The 16716-nt window shown below is 47.4% G+C and overlaps 1 protein-coding gene across 1 annotated transcript in view; it reads right to left on the minus strand.

Annotated features, from left to right (window-relative positions):
* Positions 1–16716, minus strand: part of DLGAP2 (DLG associated protein 2) — a 480560-nt gene that overhangs the window by 46658 nt on the left and 417186 nt on the right. Inside the window, exons 5-7 of the mRNA XM_012809840.2 lie at positions 15076–15287; positions 3733–3880; positions 1459–1678 (exon numbers count right to left, since the gene is read on the minus strand). Of these exons, the coding sequence (XP_012665294.1) occupies positions 1459–1678; positions 3733–3880; positions 15076–15287 (580 nt within the window). The remainder of the gene's footprint in view (positions 1–1458; positions 1679–3732; positions 3881–15075; positions 15288–16716) is intronic.

Here is a 16716-nt window from a genome sequence, read left to right on the forward strand (position 1 = left end):
GCAGGCCCTCGGCACTGCCCTCTGTGCACGCAGGCCCTCGGCACTGCCCTCTGTGCACGCAGGCCCTTGGCACTGCCCTCTGTGCACGCAGTCTGTGCACGCAGGCCCTTGGCACTGCCCTCTGTGCACGCAGACCCTCAGCACTGCCCTCTGTCCCTACAAACTGTATAGAGGGCAGAATGCACTGGCATCCGATGCACATCTCACAAAGGTCCAAGGTACATTGACAAAACCTCTGCTCGGGTGCCATGAAGCCACATAAAAAGAACACTGAGGGGCCACACCTTTCTTTGAAACATAATTGTTAAGCTTATTTGAATATTACCCAGGATTGCTACTTTGTTTGAAACCTCAAAAAAACTGAGAGTTGGAAAAGTGAACAAGGCCAGGATCTTACCGTAATGAGCAATGGGATGCGGTGTGAATCCAGTTCATTTTCTTCGGTCTGTAGACTCTCCTAGGAAACACTTCCCTCTCAAAGTGCAGCCAGAGTGCAACTTTACGGTGGTGCCAGTTCTGCAAGTGCCTCTCCTGGGATTCTCGCTGCTGTCAGCATTGAGGACACCAAGCCCTGTCCCTGGGGGTGATGCCTCAGCCCCTCCCAGCTTCTCTTTCTCACTCTCATTACACGTCTTGTGCTCCTAATGCTACTTAGACCAGAGTTTGTTCTATCTCTTCTCAGAACTGTCCGTCAAACCCCTTTGCTCCATCCGCAGTGTTCCAACCCCTGTGCTACTCAAGGCATCCTGCTCCCCAGCACCAGGCTCCTCAGAGCCTCTCGCCTCGGCCTTCATGTGCAGCAAACTTTATCTCTTGCTGTGTTTTCCGGGTTTCTTGAGGCTATGATTATTCACGGAGTTATACATAAATAATGCAGTGAAAATACCAGGCAGGATATCTAGGTTAGGTATTAAATTTTCAAAGGGGGTGGGCATGGTCTTCCATGAGAACAAAAGAAAATTGTGAGGCTAAATCCTAGTGCCCTTAGATGATTAGTGGGTTGACATTAACGATTGGTTTGCTTGTCAGCAATGAATCACATTTACACATCTGTCTGCCCAGCAACAGAGATTCAGGCTAGGCACTGCATATATCAAATGAAATATATCATATGAAATCTCACCACAATCTATTAAACATTGATATTTAAACTGTAGTCACCTTCCAAATGTTAGCACTTAATTTTTTTTCTCCTGTCCAAAACTTTGCAAGAGTTAGACTTGTTTATAAGAAACTTTGACAATAGATTTCATTCTGAGAAAAAGAAAGGTTATCTATAAAAGACACCAATAGCATGCAAATGGAATAAGGGAACAAATGCAATTAGGAAAAGTCACCAAATGCCTGGAGAGTAACTTAGTCAAGGAGTGGTGCAGGTATGCCCCGCTCCTCCAGAGATGCAGCCTGAAGCACTGGTGCAGATTTCCCCTAGGAAGGTCAGAGGGGGCGTTCCCTTACCTGTGGCGGACCTGACGGTGGAGGTGATGTCAGCAGGTGTCATCATGGGGATACATTCATCATCTTGGGAGTAGCCGGCTTGAATGGCGCGAAGGTAACTGTGACTCCGTGTCCGGAAACACCCTGGGAGGTCGAGGGCGTCCATGGCCTGAGACTCGACTTCACTGAAGACGGACTCACACACCGACTCGAACTGCCCGTTGATCTCTGCTTCACTCACCTGGAACGAGCAACAGCATATCTGACGCCAGGGCCCAGGGAGCCGCCATCGCCATGTTACGGAGGCAGAGGGGGAGCAGGCTCGTCCCACGACACCCATTGGCAGTGTGGTATTTTCAGCACATCTGAAACCAGCACGGGGAGCTGCTAAGCTGGGGAGCTAGCTCACGGGGCTTTCTCATGCAGAGCACTTGGGTAAGGTGCTGATGAAATTCCACGGGCCCACTGGCAAACCTGCAGGTATGGCTGGCAGTTATCGCCAAGCTTAAGAGAGACGGTGCTTTCAAAAGCTCAGTGAGCACCTGGCACCAGGCAAGTGCTCAAACCACGCTCTTTCTCCCTTGCTTTTCCCCAAGTGCCTCCTTCACCTCTCCAAGCTATTTGCAGCACAGATTCTGGGGCGGGGGCTGTGTGAGTGTTTCAGCTACTTTTAGTTCTTCCACAGGGTCGGAGAGGCTGTGTCTCCTTGTTGCCATGGAAACTGATCCCAAACCTGGCACCTCAACTCCCCTCCTTCTCACCTCGCAGCAGCACGAAATCTGAGTCCAGATGAGAGAGAAATGGTTGTATCGGTGTTTTTGTTCACGTGAAAGAACTTGTTTTGCCTAAATTCTGGGTTCCCCCCACCTTCTTTAGCCTAGAATATCAGTATAACTCACTTCATTCGATAGTTCAACACTTGTTTTCCAGCCTGTGATTTAATTTCCAGGTATAGCGTCACTCTGGGACCCTAAATGTTCTAACTGTACTCGAGGAAAATTACCCTGGCTGTGGGGTGTGGGGCGCGCGCGCGCACACACACACACACACACACACACATACACACACGGGCCTGGGCTCGGACAAGTCGCTCCGTGATTCCTGCCACCACCTCTCCTCGCTGCACCTGCCTCCACTGGAAGTCACTTCTCCAGGGGAGAGCCCAGAGCACGGCCGGGCTCCTGCCTCAAGAGCACAGATTTGCATCTGAAGACCCATCTGCACGTTCTGTCAGCAACATTCACTTCTCCGCCTCTGCTGAGTTTTTCCTCAAAACCATGTGCCATCTCCTCTCTCTCCTTTGGACACTGACCCTGACTCTGTGACCTGAGCCCATGCTCATAATCGTGACTCCACATCACAAACTTGAGGTTAGTTCTGCAATGTGATTAATTAAAATTATAAAATCCTGTGCATCTGTCCTGCAGGGCAGGGTGACTGGAATGAACAAGGCCTGTTCTTTCGTCCATCACACATTCTCTGGCTGACGCTTTGGGTGTGTGTTGGGGTGCAGGGCTCCTTCCCCTCTAAGCTTCCCTGTCTCAGGGTCTGATTAGCACATGGGGGCTCCAGGCCATCACAGATCCTACTTGGGGCCATGGTGCCTAAGAAGATCCTGCCCTGGGCATGAGCCTGAGGAACTGGATGGCTGGGCGGCACCAGGCACCGCAGCTGACACTCAGATCCTCTCATCAGACCTTCCAAGGTAGAATTTGGAGATGGGGTTGAAAGCCGGTGGCAGAGCCCTTCCCTGGCCTGTTACATCGGAAAAAGTCCTGGTAAAGAAGATAGCCTGTGCTAAGTCAAGGAGGAGGCTGAGATGCCCATCTCATTGTTCACTGCTTGCTCCGAAGAAATTAATGTGGAAATGGTTCAAGTTCAGAGGCTTTCACTCAGGCAGGCTAAGGCCAGGTAGGAGTTTCCTGCATACTCTGGTCTGCACATGAGAGGGGGAGACAAGGGCTTGTTTCTCCCTGGCACAGCCTGGCCCTGTAGTCAGACCTGGGAAGGGATAGAGGGCTCCCCATCTGACTCTGCAGCCAGTGGGAAAGGACAGAGGGTTCCCCACCTGACCCTGCAGCCTGGGCCCTAGGGGAGGACAGAGCATTCTCTACCTGAGCCTGCAGTCTGGACCCAGGGGAGGGACAGAGGGTTTCCCACTGAACCCAGCATTCTGGACCCAAGGGGTGGGGACAAAAGGTTCCTCACCTGACTCTGAAGCCTGACCCTGGGGGGCAAAGGGTTCCCTGCCTGACTCTGCAGCCTGGACCTGGGGAGGGCCAGAGGGTTCCCCACCTGACTCGTGCAGCTGGCCTGGCTCAGGGTGCTGACAGCCCTCATGTAGCTCTGGTTCCGGGAGCGGAATTTGGGGGAGTTGTAGTTGGCAGCGGGGTCCAGACTGTGACCGACAGGCACATCACTGGCAGCTTGCAGGTAGCTCTGGCTACAGGAGAAAGGAAAGGAGAAAAAGCATTCTGTGAACCTCCAGGGAAGGGGCAGGGATGGGAGTGATTATTCTAACCCACACTGAGAGGCTGTTATAAAATTTCCAGCTGAATGTTTGTCTCTTGATGGGTAACTCTGCCTTATGTAAATATTCTCAGGTTCACATTCACAAATGTGAATTTCATCAAAAGTAATAGGGAAGCTATTTACAAAACTGCCTTTGAAGCCTGAGCTTTTATGGCCAGGTAGTGAAATTAGGATCATTCTGCATTAAAAAAGTGCTGAAGGCACCAGTAACTCATATGCATAATGGCAAACTCGGCTCCTGAATTTAAGCCAAAAGCTCCGAGAGCCTCATAAATATCATGTTAGCTTATTGGCAATTTTACACGTTCAGAAAAATGAAAGAGAAAACAAAACGTTCACTTTCAGTTTTAACTTATGCAAAGATGCCCAGATTATGCAACCTGGGCAGATAGAAGCAGCAGATGGAGGAAATGTTCATTTGTTTGATCACTTTCTTCCAAACTCCCTCAGAGATCAATGCTCTCTGGTCTTCTTCCTTGACGTTTTGTCAAATGTTAAAGGTATGAGAGAAGCCTGAGGATATTGGGGAGGCGGACAGTCTAGCTTAGCTTAAATTTCCAGCTAATTGAACCCCCTTCCTTTCAGGTTTCATTGACAATCTCACCCCAATGCAGTAAAAGTCATTAAAAAAAATCACAACTAGATTAACGTGGACAGAAATGACTAATCATTTCCTTTCCTGTTTTGCACCATAGTAGGAACATTAAATATATTAAAACCTTGGATGCGCCTGCACCCAGAAATGTAAATAGCGGTGGCCAACTCTGACCCCTGGTGTTGGAGTATACTCTCCCTTTGCAGGTAAGCTCTTGGGGTGATTTTTCTCTGTGATTTACTTCTCTCTTTAAAAATGGGACATTAGAGGGGTGGTGCCTGTGGCTCAAAGGAGTAGGGTGCTGGCCCCATAAGCTGGAGGTGGCGGGTTCAAACCCAGCCCTGGCCAAAAACTGCAAAATAAATAAATATTTTTTAAAAAGTGGGAAATCAGGGAGAAAAAGCAGACTTTTAATAAATCCTGATTAAGTGAAGCTTTTAGAAACGTGGTCCTTAGTAAAAGTAGCCACATACACACACCAGATACTGTAGGATTCCTTTTACATGGCAGAGAGAAAGTAGGTTAGTGGCTGCCAGGTGCTGGGGGACAAGTGGGGAATCTGATTAGTGAGCAGGGGCTGTTTGGGGGAAGAAAATGGCTGAATACGTCTGTGGATACACTAAACACCCCTGAATTAGACGAACTGTAGGTTGTAAATTATATGTCAAAAAAGCTTTCTTTTTTTTTTTTTGTCCAATTTTTGGCCGGGGCTGGGCCTGAACCTGCCATCTCCGGCAAATGGGGCTGGTGCCCTACTCCTTTAAGCCACAGGCGTTGCCCTCTCAAAAAAAGCTTTTGGATGTCAGATATGAAGAGCACTCCATTTAGTTTTACACCATTTATAAGTTGAAGTGAAATATATGTTCACAATGTAGATTTGAAAGGAATTTTCCAGAACAAACCCAGGTCTCAGTGGTACCTTCAGTTCAGCACTGCTCCTGATACGGCGTAGTTAGCAGGGATTAATGGTCTGCACAACACTTTCCTTTTCTGTATCTCACTGGACGCTGGTTATGACTCTCTGAGGAAGGTGCTGTAATTAACCTTGTCTCAGGAAGAAGACACGGTCCTGCCTGAGAGGGTGGGAGCCATCAGTGTCCCCCGGCCCCAGACGATGTTGAAATTGGAGCATCAAGACCTTCAATTCCAAATTGGGCATATGTTGCTTTAGTGTCATATTTTTAAAAATTTGGAAGGTAATGTTACAACTATATGATGAATCAGAACTTGAGACATACACAGAAGCAGTCTGTGGTTTACCTTGGCGGGGGAGAGCTGTTCATTTGGCTTCCGGGCTGCCCCTCCCTCTGTGCGGCTGGGGGGGTGGTCAGAGGGGCTGTGTGCTCTGTGGCAGTCACCGGCTTGCAGGATAGACTGCCACTGAAATGAACAGGCAGAAAAGTCTCAAATTTCAAAATGGCAAGATCCCATCCCAAAGAGGCATTTTAGGCAAACAGGAATGTAGCAAGTTTCCGAAGCTAATGCATCAAGTACAGGCTGGTCTCAACAGATTGTCAGATCTGTGCATTCAGGAGAGATTCTTGTTACCATCTGCTTTCAAGTAGCGAACAAAAACCCCAGGAGGATGTGGAAATTGCTTCTCCAGGATCTTCCCAACATTTCCTCTGATAGACTCTGGCGATATCCACTTGAATGGTGACAGAAATGAAAATCAGGCGTTTTTACCATCTTACTCTCCAACTGTAGCCCGGAAGCTACAGGGAGGTGTGTCCAGAACAGAGCAGCTGAGGTCAGAAGACGGGCTTGGAGGCCATCCTCACTGCTAATATTATCGATGGAAACAATGATGGCTCGGGGCCTGCTTCCTCCAGGGGTTGTGAGGTTCAGTTAATTCAGATAAGGCAAACGGCCAGGAAGCCCGATGTGGGGTGACTAGCCCCGTCTGGCTTCTGGTACCATTTCTTCTAAAGACACAGGCAGCTGTGGTCTGTCTCCTTGGTCCAGAGCCTCAGGTGCTCTGCAGAGAAGCGAGGCATCAGCCCTTTTCAGAAGTGCTAACAAGAGCCGGTTCAGTGACTGCCAGTCCGTGGGCCCACCACAGAGAAACTACTATTTCGCCTTGGGTTTCTTCATTATTATTCACACCTTAGCTGTCTTTGTGTTTCACATTTTCTTTTTAGCAAGTAAATCATTTTTCTCTTTCTGTTATTTTTGACTGGTTTGTATTAAAAGGGTGGTGTCAGAACAGCAAGAAAACATTCATTGAAGCAATTCAAGGTGGGGGGCAGGAACAAGGGGGCAGCGAGAGGGGAGGGGTCAGGGCCCTGGGGGGTTATGTCGATGGCACACCTCTTGGGGGCAGGACACAATTATAAGAGGGCCTTTACCTAACAAATGCAATCAGTTCAACCTAATTCCTTATATCCTCAATGAACCCCAAACAGTAAAAAAAAAAACAAACCCCAAATCATTCACTGAATGGTTTTGCAAATCCCATTCGGAGTCACAATCTTCGGCTTTGGTATAATAGTAATGCTGACCCCGTAAGATAAGTTTGGAAGTGTTCCCTCATCTTCAGATTTCTGGAGGAGTTTGAGAAGGATTAGCATCAATTCTTTAAATGTTTGGTTGAATTCCTCAGTGATGCCCTCTGGCTCTGGCATTCCTTTGTGGGGAGGTCATGATTACTGATGACTTTCTGTTTCTCCGTGATGTAGTCAGGGTGCGTTGTATGTTTTCAGGAATTTGCCCATTTCTTCGAGGTGATCCAATTTTTTGGCATAGAATGGTTGACCACAATCTCTTGTAATTATATTTTTCTGTGATATTATTTAAAACATCATTTCTGATTTCATTTGAGTCTTCTTTCTTTCTTGGCCTTTATTCATTTTTACATTATGGCATTCATTTTTTCCTTGATGGTTTATAAGGCAACGTTATATATATATATATATATATAGTCTTATATTCAAAAACTCCTTCCCAGGCTTTTATTATTGTTCTACCTCAGTGACAGAACTTATGGTTTGTTTGTTTGCTTTTATCATGAATATGTTTTTAGTTTTATGAATTCAAATCGGTCAACGTCATGCAGTTTCTTCACACTACGTCCTGATTAGATACCTCTTCTCCATGCCAAGGTTATGGAACGTTCCTATCTATATACATCTGTATATATATGCTTGTTACGCTTATATGTATTAATCTATCAGAATTTATCTCCACATATGACATCAAGTAGTCCTTAAAATGATCTCTCCTTTTTCTAAAAATGTAAAGTGTTATCTTCACCAGAGAATGACTCAGCCATGTTCAAAATTATTAGAGCTTTAACTTTTTTTTCCAGTTTCTTAAATATTTTCAATCATTTCATTGGCATACAGATTCAAAATTTTATATTATGAAATTAAAGATTTAGCTTTGGGAAGAACTTTGATATACAAAAATCAAGCAGCTAGTAATAAATAATGGTGTAGATTAGGAGATGTTTTCATAATTTACACTATGAAAAGGATCTAGAAAAAGACTTTCACCTGATAGCATTAACTACAAATTAAAGTTAATAAACAAATGATACTTTATGTCTAGATAGAACTTTTTAATGACCAAATGAAAGAGCTTTGACTTTTTAATGCAACTAAGCAGGAAGAAAAAAGCAATGGCTTCCAAATGAAATCATTTAGTCTACCTTTCACTGCAACCAAAATTGAATTGGTTATTTGAGTATCTCAAATACTGATACATAAGCAAGTCCAGTATCTTAAATACTAATGCATAAACTAATTTAAAAAAGCAATAAATTGAATTCAGTGGTAACTTGAAATTTGCATTTCAATTAGTTGGTCATTATTCTAAGTGGTGCTCTGTATATGGGCAGGGTCTGACTAGCAGACAGACTGTGCTCTGACCTTCCTCACCAGCAGACACAACTGCTGGGAATTGTGTGCCCAAGGCACTGAGACGGGTGTGCAGGGTGTTTGCTCATTTGCTTTATTTCTCCTTTGAGAGGCAAAGACTTTCTAATGATGAACGCAATTTTAGAGAATGCAGCAAAGCATAAGCAAAAGTGCTTGTGTGATAACCGTGTGCACATTAAATGATTAATGAGAGGGCTGATTTCTTTCCCTCAGTTTAACAGCAAGAAGACAAGACAGTTTTCAACAGAACAATTCTGTCATTGTTCCAAGAGGAGGAGCGTTTCAAAGCAAGTTTCTGCAGCCTTCACAGGAGGACCTCTGTGTTCTGTTCTTCTGAAAGGGCCCTGGCCACAGCCAGTTAGAGACCCACCTCCCCCAGGCCTGCAGCTGGCAAAAGCAGAGGGAGCAGCTGACGCAGTGAATCTCCCAGACCCAGAGCGAGGGCAAGGTGCGTAAACCCAGGGTGTCCTTGTGCCAGTGTGATAATTTGATGACAAGAACTTGAGCCATACCTACCTAATTAAAGTTCAAGTATAATTACTAAGTTCATCTGGCCATTATATTTGCATTTGTAAACACTGTTAATGTTAGTGGAAATTGTACACACCAAGAGGAGAGCAAAGATCTTACGAGATGAGTGTACATTCCGCGTTCTTCATCATTTGAATCCTTCCTTCAGCATCTTAAACTTTTGACATCGGCTCCTGCTGGGAAAGTTCTGTGCTGCCAAAAGCGGAAAATACTCTGTGCACTATTAAGCTGAGTTCTGTTCAACTGTGTTTTTTATATTTTTTTATTTTTTGAGACAGATTCTCCCTCTGTTGCCCTCAGTAGAGTGCCATGGCGTCACAGCTCACAGCAACCTCAAACTCTTAGGCTTAAGCAATTCTTTTGCCTCAGTCTCCCAAGTAGCTAGAACTACAGGCACCCTCCACAATGCCCGGCTATATTTTGTTGCAGTTATCATTGTTGTTTAGCTGGCCTGGGCTGGGTTTGAACCCGCCAACCTCGATGGATATGGCTGGTGCCGTAACCACTGTGCTATGGGTGCCGAGCCTCTTCAACTGTATTTTAAATATAATTTTAGAGTTATCAGTTTTGTTTGAAACAGTCTTTTGGGTACAACCTAAACTCTAGAATAAAGATGGTCTATTTGTGAGATTCACTGGCAAGATACCACATTTAGTTAACTTAGATCTCAACCTGTGGGTCGTGACCCCTTTGGGGGTCTCCTGCATATCAGATATTTACATTATGATTCATAACAGTAGCAAAATTATAGTTATGAAGTAACAATGAAAATAATTTTATGCTTGGGGGTCACCACAACCTGAGGAACTATATTAAAGGGTCGCAGCTTTAGGAAGGTTGAGAACCACTGGCTTAGATGATTCACATGTCTTACTTCCCATGGGCACCAGGGGCTCCTGGGTCCCTGTGTGGTGTCCACAGGACAGGGGCACAAGGGCTGGTTGGGGAAGGAGGTTGGTCTGGCTGCACTGAGGACACCTCTGCTCCCCAACTTGGGGCTCACGTGGGGATCCCAGGCCCTGGCTCACCCTTGGGTTCTCACACTCTGGGTTTACCCCCCAGCCCTGCAGCCATGAGGAGGCCTTGGCAGTGGGCCCTACCTGCCCGGCCTTTGACACAGCTGTTTACTGGAAGGCTTTGAGGAGGCTTTCATCTCATGTCTCCTAGCACTTATTTTTAGTATTTGTATAGTGTACTGACAAACTGTAGTTATATACTGTACAGTTGTACATATGTATGTGGCACAAAGTGGTGTGATGATTTCTGCATGCAATGTGGATGATTAAATTAAGCTAATTAACATCAGTATTGCCTCAAATATTTAACATTTTTATGTTACCCTTAACAACATTGAAATGCATGGTGCTCAATTATTACTCATATTCACAATGCTCTGCCACTGACCTTTATAAAACTCAAACTTCTTCCTCCTGGGTGAGGTGGTGTCTACTCGGCACCTCCCATCCCCATTGTCAGGCCTCTGTAACCGCCACTCTGCTTCCGAGAGTTCAACTGCTTCAGAGTCCACATGTAAGTGAAAAGGTGCAGTATTTGTCCTTCCATGTCTGGCTCCTTTCACTCAGCGTCATGTGCTCCAATCTCACCCCTGCTGCCTGCAACCCATGTTCACTGGAGCCAACCACGGACTCAACCTCCATCACCAACAAGGCACGAGTGGGTCAACACGAACCCAAGCTCACCCAAGCCAATCATAGACTCAACCTCCATCACCAACAAGGCACGAGTGGGTCAATGAGAGCCCATGCTCACCCCAGTCAACTATGGACTCAACCTCTATTACCAACAAGGCACGAGTGGGTCAATGCGAGCCTGAGCTCACCCCAGCCAATCACAGACTCAACCTCCATTACCAACAAGGCACGAATGGGTCAAAATGGCCCTGTGCTCACCCCAGCCAACCATGGACTCAACCTTCATCACCAACAAGAAACGAATGTGTCAACATGACACTGTGCTCACCCCAGCCAATCACAGACTCAACCTCTATCACCAACAAGGCATGAGTGGGCCAACACGGCCCTGTGCTCACCCAAGCCAACCACAGACTCAACCTACAACACCAACAATGCATGAGTAGGTCAACAGACTCCATGCTTACCCCAGCCAACCACGGACTTAACCTCCATCACCAACAAGGCACGAGGGGGTCAATGTGAGCCCGTGCTCACCCGAGCCAACCACAGACTCAACCTATAACACCAACAAGGCATGAGTAGGTCAACAGACTCCATGCTTACCCTAGCCAACCAAGGACTCAATCTCCATCACCAACAAGGCATGAGTGGGACAACAAGACACCATGCTCACCCTAGCCAATCACAGACCCAACCTCCATCACCAACAAGGCACGAGTTGGTCAATGTGACCCTGAGCTCACCCCAGCCAATCACAGACCCAACCTCCATCACCAACAAGGCACGAGTTAGTCAATGCGACCCCGAGCTCACCCCAGTCAACTATGGACTCAACCTCCATCACCAACAAGGCACGAGTGGGTCAATGCCACCCCGAGCTCATCCCAGTCAACTATGGACTCAACCTCCATTACCGACAAGGCATGAGCAGGTCAACATGGCCCTGTGCCCACCCGAGCCAACCACGGACTCAATATCCATCACCAACAAGGCACTAGTGGGTCAATGCGAGCCCATGCTCACCCCAGCCAACCACGGACTCAACCTCCATCACCAACAAGGCGTGAGTGGGTCAACATGACTTGGTTCTCCTGCACATGGCACGTCCTATGTGTCCTCTAGGATAGGACTGGATTTTACACTTGGAAATTGTGACACTCCAGGTATTTGTCCAAAGTCTATGGCCTCCATTAGATTATGAGGAGCTCAGACACTGTCCTCTGGACAGGGACTTTCAGCCATTATGGCCTCCTTTACCACTACTGAGCTCTGCCTTGGAAGCTGCCAGGGATGTCAGGAGGAGGAAGCACGGCCATGTCCACCATGGCTAGATCTGGCCAGACACCCTGTGTACTGACCCTGGGTCCAAGTTCTGCTGTCCGATGCAACTTGGTGCTGTAGTTCAGGGCTAGAGCAGCAGGTGCGCATGATGTCAGAGAACACGTCTCCCATAAACACTGTTAGTGTTACTGATGAATAACATGAGCACGTTCCCGCTGTTAAGCACACTGGTGGCCACTCAATGGCTGAAAGGTTTTTCTCTCACAACTTCTCATTCCCATGCAAATCTCTCTACTATGCTTTGAACACCTGGACTCCAACAGAGCCCAGGTAGGGAGGGGCCACTCAGAAATCATTGTACAAACTGAAATACGGTAGAACCTCTGTGATTTGATCACCAAGGGACTATAACAAACTGGTCAACACGTGGAGGTGGTCAACATTAAGAACTAGGCCTATTGTACTGATACACATGTGTGATGCATGCACAGTCTGTGGAAATTAGGTCAACTCAAGGAGGTGGTCAGTCTGGGGAGGGGTCAGTTATGAAGGTTCTACTCACTGGGGGTGAGAGAGTGGGCTGGGGGCCGTTTCTGGAGTGTGAGTGTTCATCCAGCACAGGTAGGAAGTGCGCACACTTGCTGTGCTCAGCTGAGAGCCCGGGTGCTACTAAGAGAGGGCTGTACTCAGCGGAGCAGCAGAGATACCACTGAAAGGCCCACACACTCAGGAGGTGCCCACACAGGGGAAGCCTGAGTCATCAGCACACAGCTGACGTCACCTTGAGGGCCAGTGTGGGGCCAGTGGATCAGAGAAGACTGCAGTATGTGGTATCCATCCTGTCCCCAGGCCCTGCGGAACTGATCCGTCCTGTGGAAAGCACAAGTCATCTCCCAAGAGGTATATCTCAGGTTCAAAATAGCAGCAGCCTCCAGTCAGGGCCCCTGTAATGGGCACTGAAGCCCCAACTGTTAAAACCTCTCCAGGACCTTCCTTCCATACCTGATACAGCTCAGTCTCCCTGCTTCCCATCAGCACAGGGTCATAGCAGAGCCACAGTCACAGGAATCCTCCCAGCTCCAGCCCAGCACTGCTCCTCCCCATCCACACACCTAGAGCTCCTGTCCCAATGTGCTTGAGGGTGGATGTTAGAGCCCCAGACCTGCTGAGCATAAGTGCTGCCTGGGGGCGTTTCTTCCCTTGAGGGGAGGTTTCAGATAATTCATAATTCTCAACTATGCCATTAAGTGCCCCAAATACAACATGGGCGAGACCAATGTCCAGCCCAATCCTTCTCTGCTGAGGCAGAGGGGTCAGCTGACTTGCCCCTGCTCTCTGCACACCTGCCCCACAAAGCTTCCTAAGAGATTCTTGGCCTAGCAACACCTTCCCCAATCCATTCCAACAAGTCCGTGCTTCTCTGGGGCCAGACCCTGGGGTCTCTTCCTGTACTGTCCACTGACCAAATGACCATCCTCTCTGTGGGCCAGAGCAGAGACAGGCCTGGGTGCCAGGGCCCTGGGGCTCAGGACACTTCCTGTGCAGCATTCTGACACTAGAGCTCTTGAATTTAGCTGAACTAGGTAAAAAAAATATGGTTCAGATTTATTAAGTTCTGGTTTCTAAGATTTGTGAGACATGGTTGTAATTGTAAATTTCAATTCTTCATCCTGCAAGCTAATGTTAATGAATTATTGGATTTATCAGGAGAAGTCACACCAGCATGGGCTGGATGGAGAGTGGTGCAGAGACAACACCTCCATCTGCAGCTGCACTGTCTCATGCGTGCATGATCCTTAATGGCCCTGCAAGCAACTCTGGCAGAGCACTGACGGGTTCTCCACCCTGGCATTTCTGGTCCACACAGGATTACACACAGGCTTTGTTGGGGAAGAAGGAGTTTCCAGGCAGCTCCAGCACTCACACCCAAGCCAGCTGCTGGGACTGGGGATGCACCATTATGTGCCTGGTGAGCCAAACAGTTATATTTCCATTGTTCGTATGGACAGCTGAGTTCCCAGGGTTTTGCCTTTTTATAACTGGAAATCAGTTAGATTTATTAATACTGAATCTTTGGACAGTTATATAAAGCACATGGCAGTATATCTGTGAAGCTTGTCACCTCCCTCCTCCACTGTGGCCTAGAAAGGCACTTATCCCTGCCACGATGTCCACAGGCACTTGACCTCACCGGGACGGGCACGTGCACAGATATGCATACCCATGCCCCAGTGCATGAGCTCACAAAAATAAGAAACAGATGCTCATGCTGAGGACAGTTACTCTAATGACCTGAAAGAGTCAGTGGATCACACTGATTTTAAAATTTGACATAGAAATTACCCAAGCAGATTTTCTTAATTACTACTTAATAAGTAAGTAACCAAAAGTCTAATTTCTTTTTTGTTAAAAAATGACTTGAAAATTGATGGCCAGGGGTCTGACATTTTCAACTTGGGAGTTTGGTTTAAATTGACAACTAGCTCCTGGTTAAATCATGTCAAGGGGAGAGGTGTTTAGAAATAGCAAAGAAAGGGTGGACGTGTTGGCTCACGCCTATAATCCCAGCACTCTGGGAGGCTGAGGCCCGTAGATTACTTGACCTCATGAGTTCAAGACCAGCTTGAGCAAGATAGAGACCACATCTCTAAAAAACAGCTGGGTGTTGTGGTGGGCACCTGTTGTCTCAGCTATGTGGGAGGCTGAGGCAAGAGGATAGTCTGAGCCCATGAGTTTGAGGTTGCTCTGAGCTCTGATGCCACGGCACTCTACCATGGAAGATAAAGTAAGACTGTCTCAAAAAAAAAAAAAAAAAAAAAAAAGAAGCCAGGTGCAGTGGCTTGTGCCCAAAATCCCAACACTGTGGGAGGCTGAGGAGGGAGAATTGTTTGAGCTCATAAGCTTGAGACTTGCCTGATTGAGAGACCCCAACTCCTATAAAAATGAAAAGCCCAGCTGGGTGCCACGGCAAGCGCCTGTAATCCCAGCAGCTTCTGGAGGCTGAGGCAGCAGGATGCCCACAGCCCAAGTCTGAGGTTGCAGTGAACTATGACGCCATTGCATTCTGCTCAGGGAATAGGGTGGGACTCTGTCTCAATACGAAAAAAGAAAAGAAAAGAAACAGGAAAGACATGTTCCGAGAGGAAAAGCCGTTCGTCTCCCTCACCTTTGGTGGTCTCCAAGTGGCCTCTGTCCGATGGACTTCAGCAGGGGCTCCGGCCGCATGGCCGTCTTAGGTGATGTTTTGGGGCTGGAGTCCGACTCCCCACTGTCCTCGTCCCCCATGGCTTTGATGTAGCTCCCGCTCCGCATCCTCCTGCAGGGGATCTCCTCCTCTTTGCCCGTGGCCGGGTACCCTCCCCACTCATCCTGAGGCACCTAGGACAGAACACGAGACGCTGTCATGCTCCTCGTGCAGAGTGGGGTCACTGGCTCCTGTGGGGGACATAGTCTACAAGTCTGTGAAGACACCACTCAGCTCCTTATGGTCATTTACCACTTAAAGTTAGATGCACAAAAGCAGATGCTTCTTAGCACTCTGCCGTTTGAACCCTGACAGGATTAATATTAAATTATTAGTTTGTTCCATAATAAAAGTGATAGATAAGCATTGTGAAAAAAGTGAGAAAACTGTGGGAGGCAGACAGTCTAATCTCTCTGTGCAGCACTTCCCCTCGATCCAGGGCAGAGGACCCTGGCAGGCCATCTCTGGGGGCTTATCCCAGACAGGGCAGGGCCGTTCAGACCCTCCCTGAGTGGAGAGGTGGAGAGTCAGCAGGCAGGTGGGACTAAGCCCTCTAACCTCCTAACTGGCAGCTAGATTAGGGAGGCTGCTTTGCCTGCCCTCAGGATGGAAACTTGTTTTCTCTTGCCCTTTTCTAAATGCAACATGGGCGGTTGTTGGCAACTCACTACGCTGTGTTCCCAATTACCCAGCCGTTTCCTCTTTCCCCAGTCTTCCCGGGGGGTTGGGGTTCTTTTAATCCTATTTTGAATTTGACACCTTTGCATCTTTGTACAAATTCTTTGCCTTAGCAATCAATAAAGGATTTTGAGGAGTCAGGGGGCTGCTGCATTGTCTCAGTCTGCCACATGGCGCGGGAGCCATGCCTCTCCAGGCTCCCCAGGCTCCCCAGGCTTCCTACATTAAGTTGGGGCAGAGTCTCGTTATTTCCCCCCACATCATCTGGTCTCCCCTGTTGACCTCCAGCCAAGGTCGGGGTCCACGGGGAACCCTGACAGAAAATGTTAGAAACGTAAAACAAACCACTGCTTACATTTAGGTTTGTTTCCCTTTGGTATAAAAGGAATTTAAAATTTGAGAAAACTGAAAGTAGAAGAAAAGAGAGGAAAAAAAGAAGGAAATACGGAAGAAAATGCTTGTTATAAATTTATCCCTTCATTGCAGCTAATAAAAGAGTGGAGGTTACACTAGAAGCCAAACTATACTATATATGCAAACCTCTATAATCCCAGAAGAAAAAGGGTATTAAGCCCAGTCAGAACATGCTGCTCAGTAGAGAACTGAACACCTGGGCATGTCATATATCTACCTGGTGGGCATGAAACTGTCCGTGTTATCAACCCGCTGGGTACACAGCTGAACACCTGTACATGTTATCAACCGCTGGGTACACAACTGAACACCTGTATGTGTCATCAACCTTCAACGTGCTGGGTACACAGCTGAACACCTGTACATGTTATCAACCGCTGGGTACACAACTGAACACCTGTACGTGTTATCAACCTACTGAATACACAACTGAACACCTGTATGTGTAATCAACCTTCAACCTGCTGGGTA

Source organism: Otolemur garnettii, unplaced genomic scaffold (assembly GCF_000181295.1).
Source record: "Otolemur garnettii isolate 467f Iridium unplaced genomic scaffold, OtoGar3 scaffold00114, whole genome shotgun sequence".
Classification (NCBI taxonomy): Eukaryota; Metazoa; Chordata; class Mammalia; order Primates; family Galagidae; genus Otolemur; species Otolemur garnettii.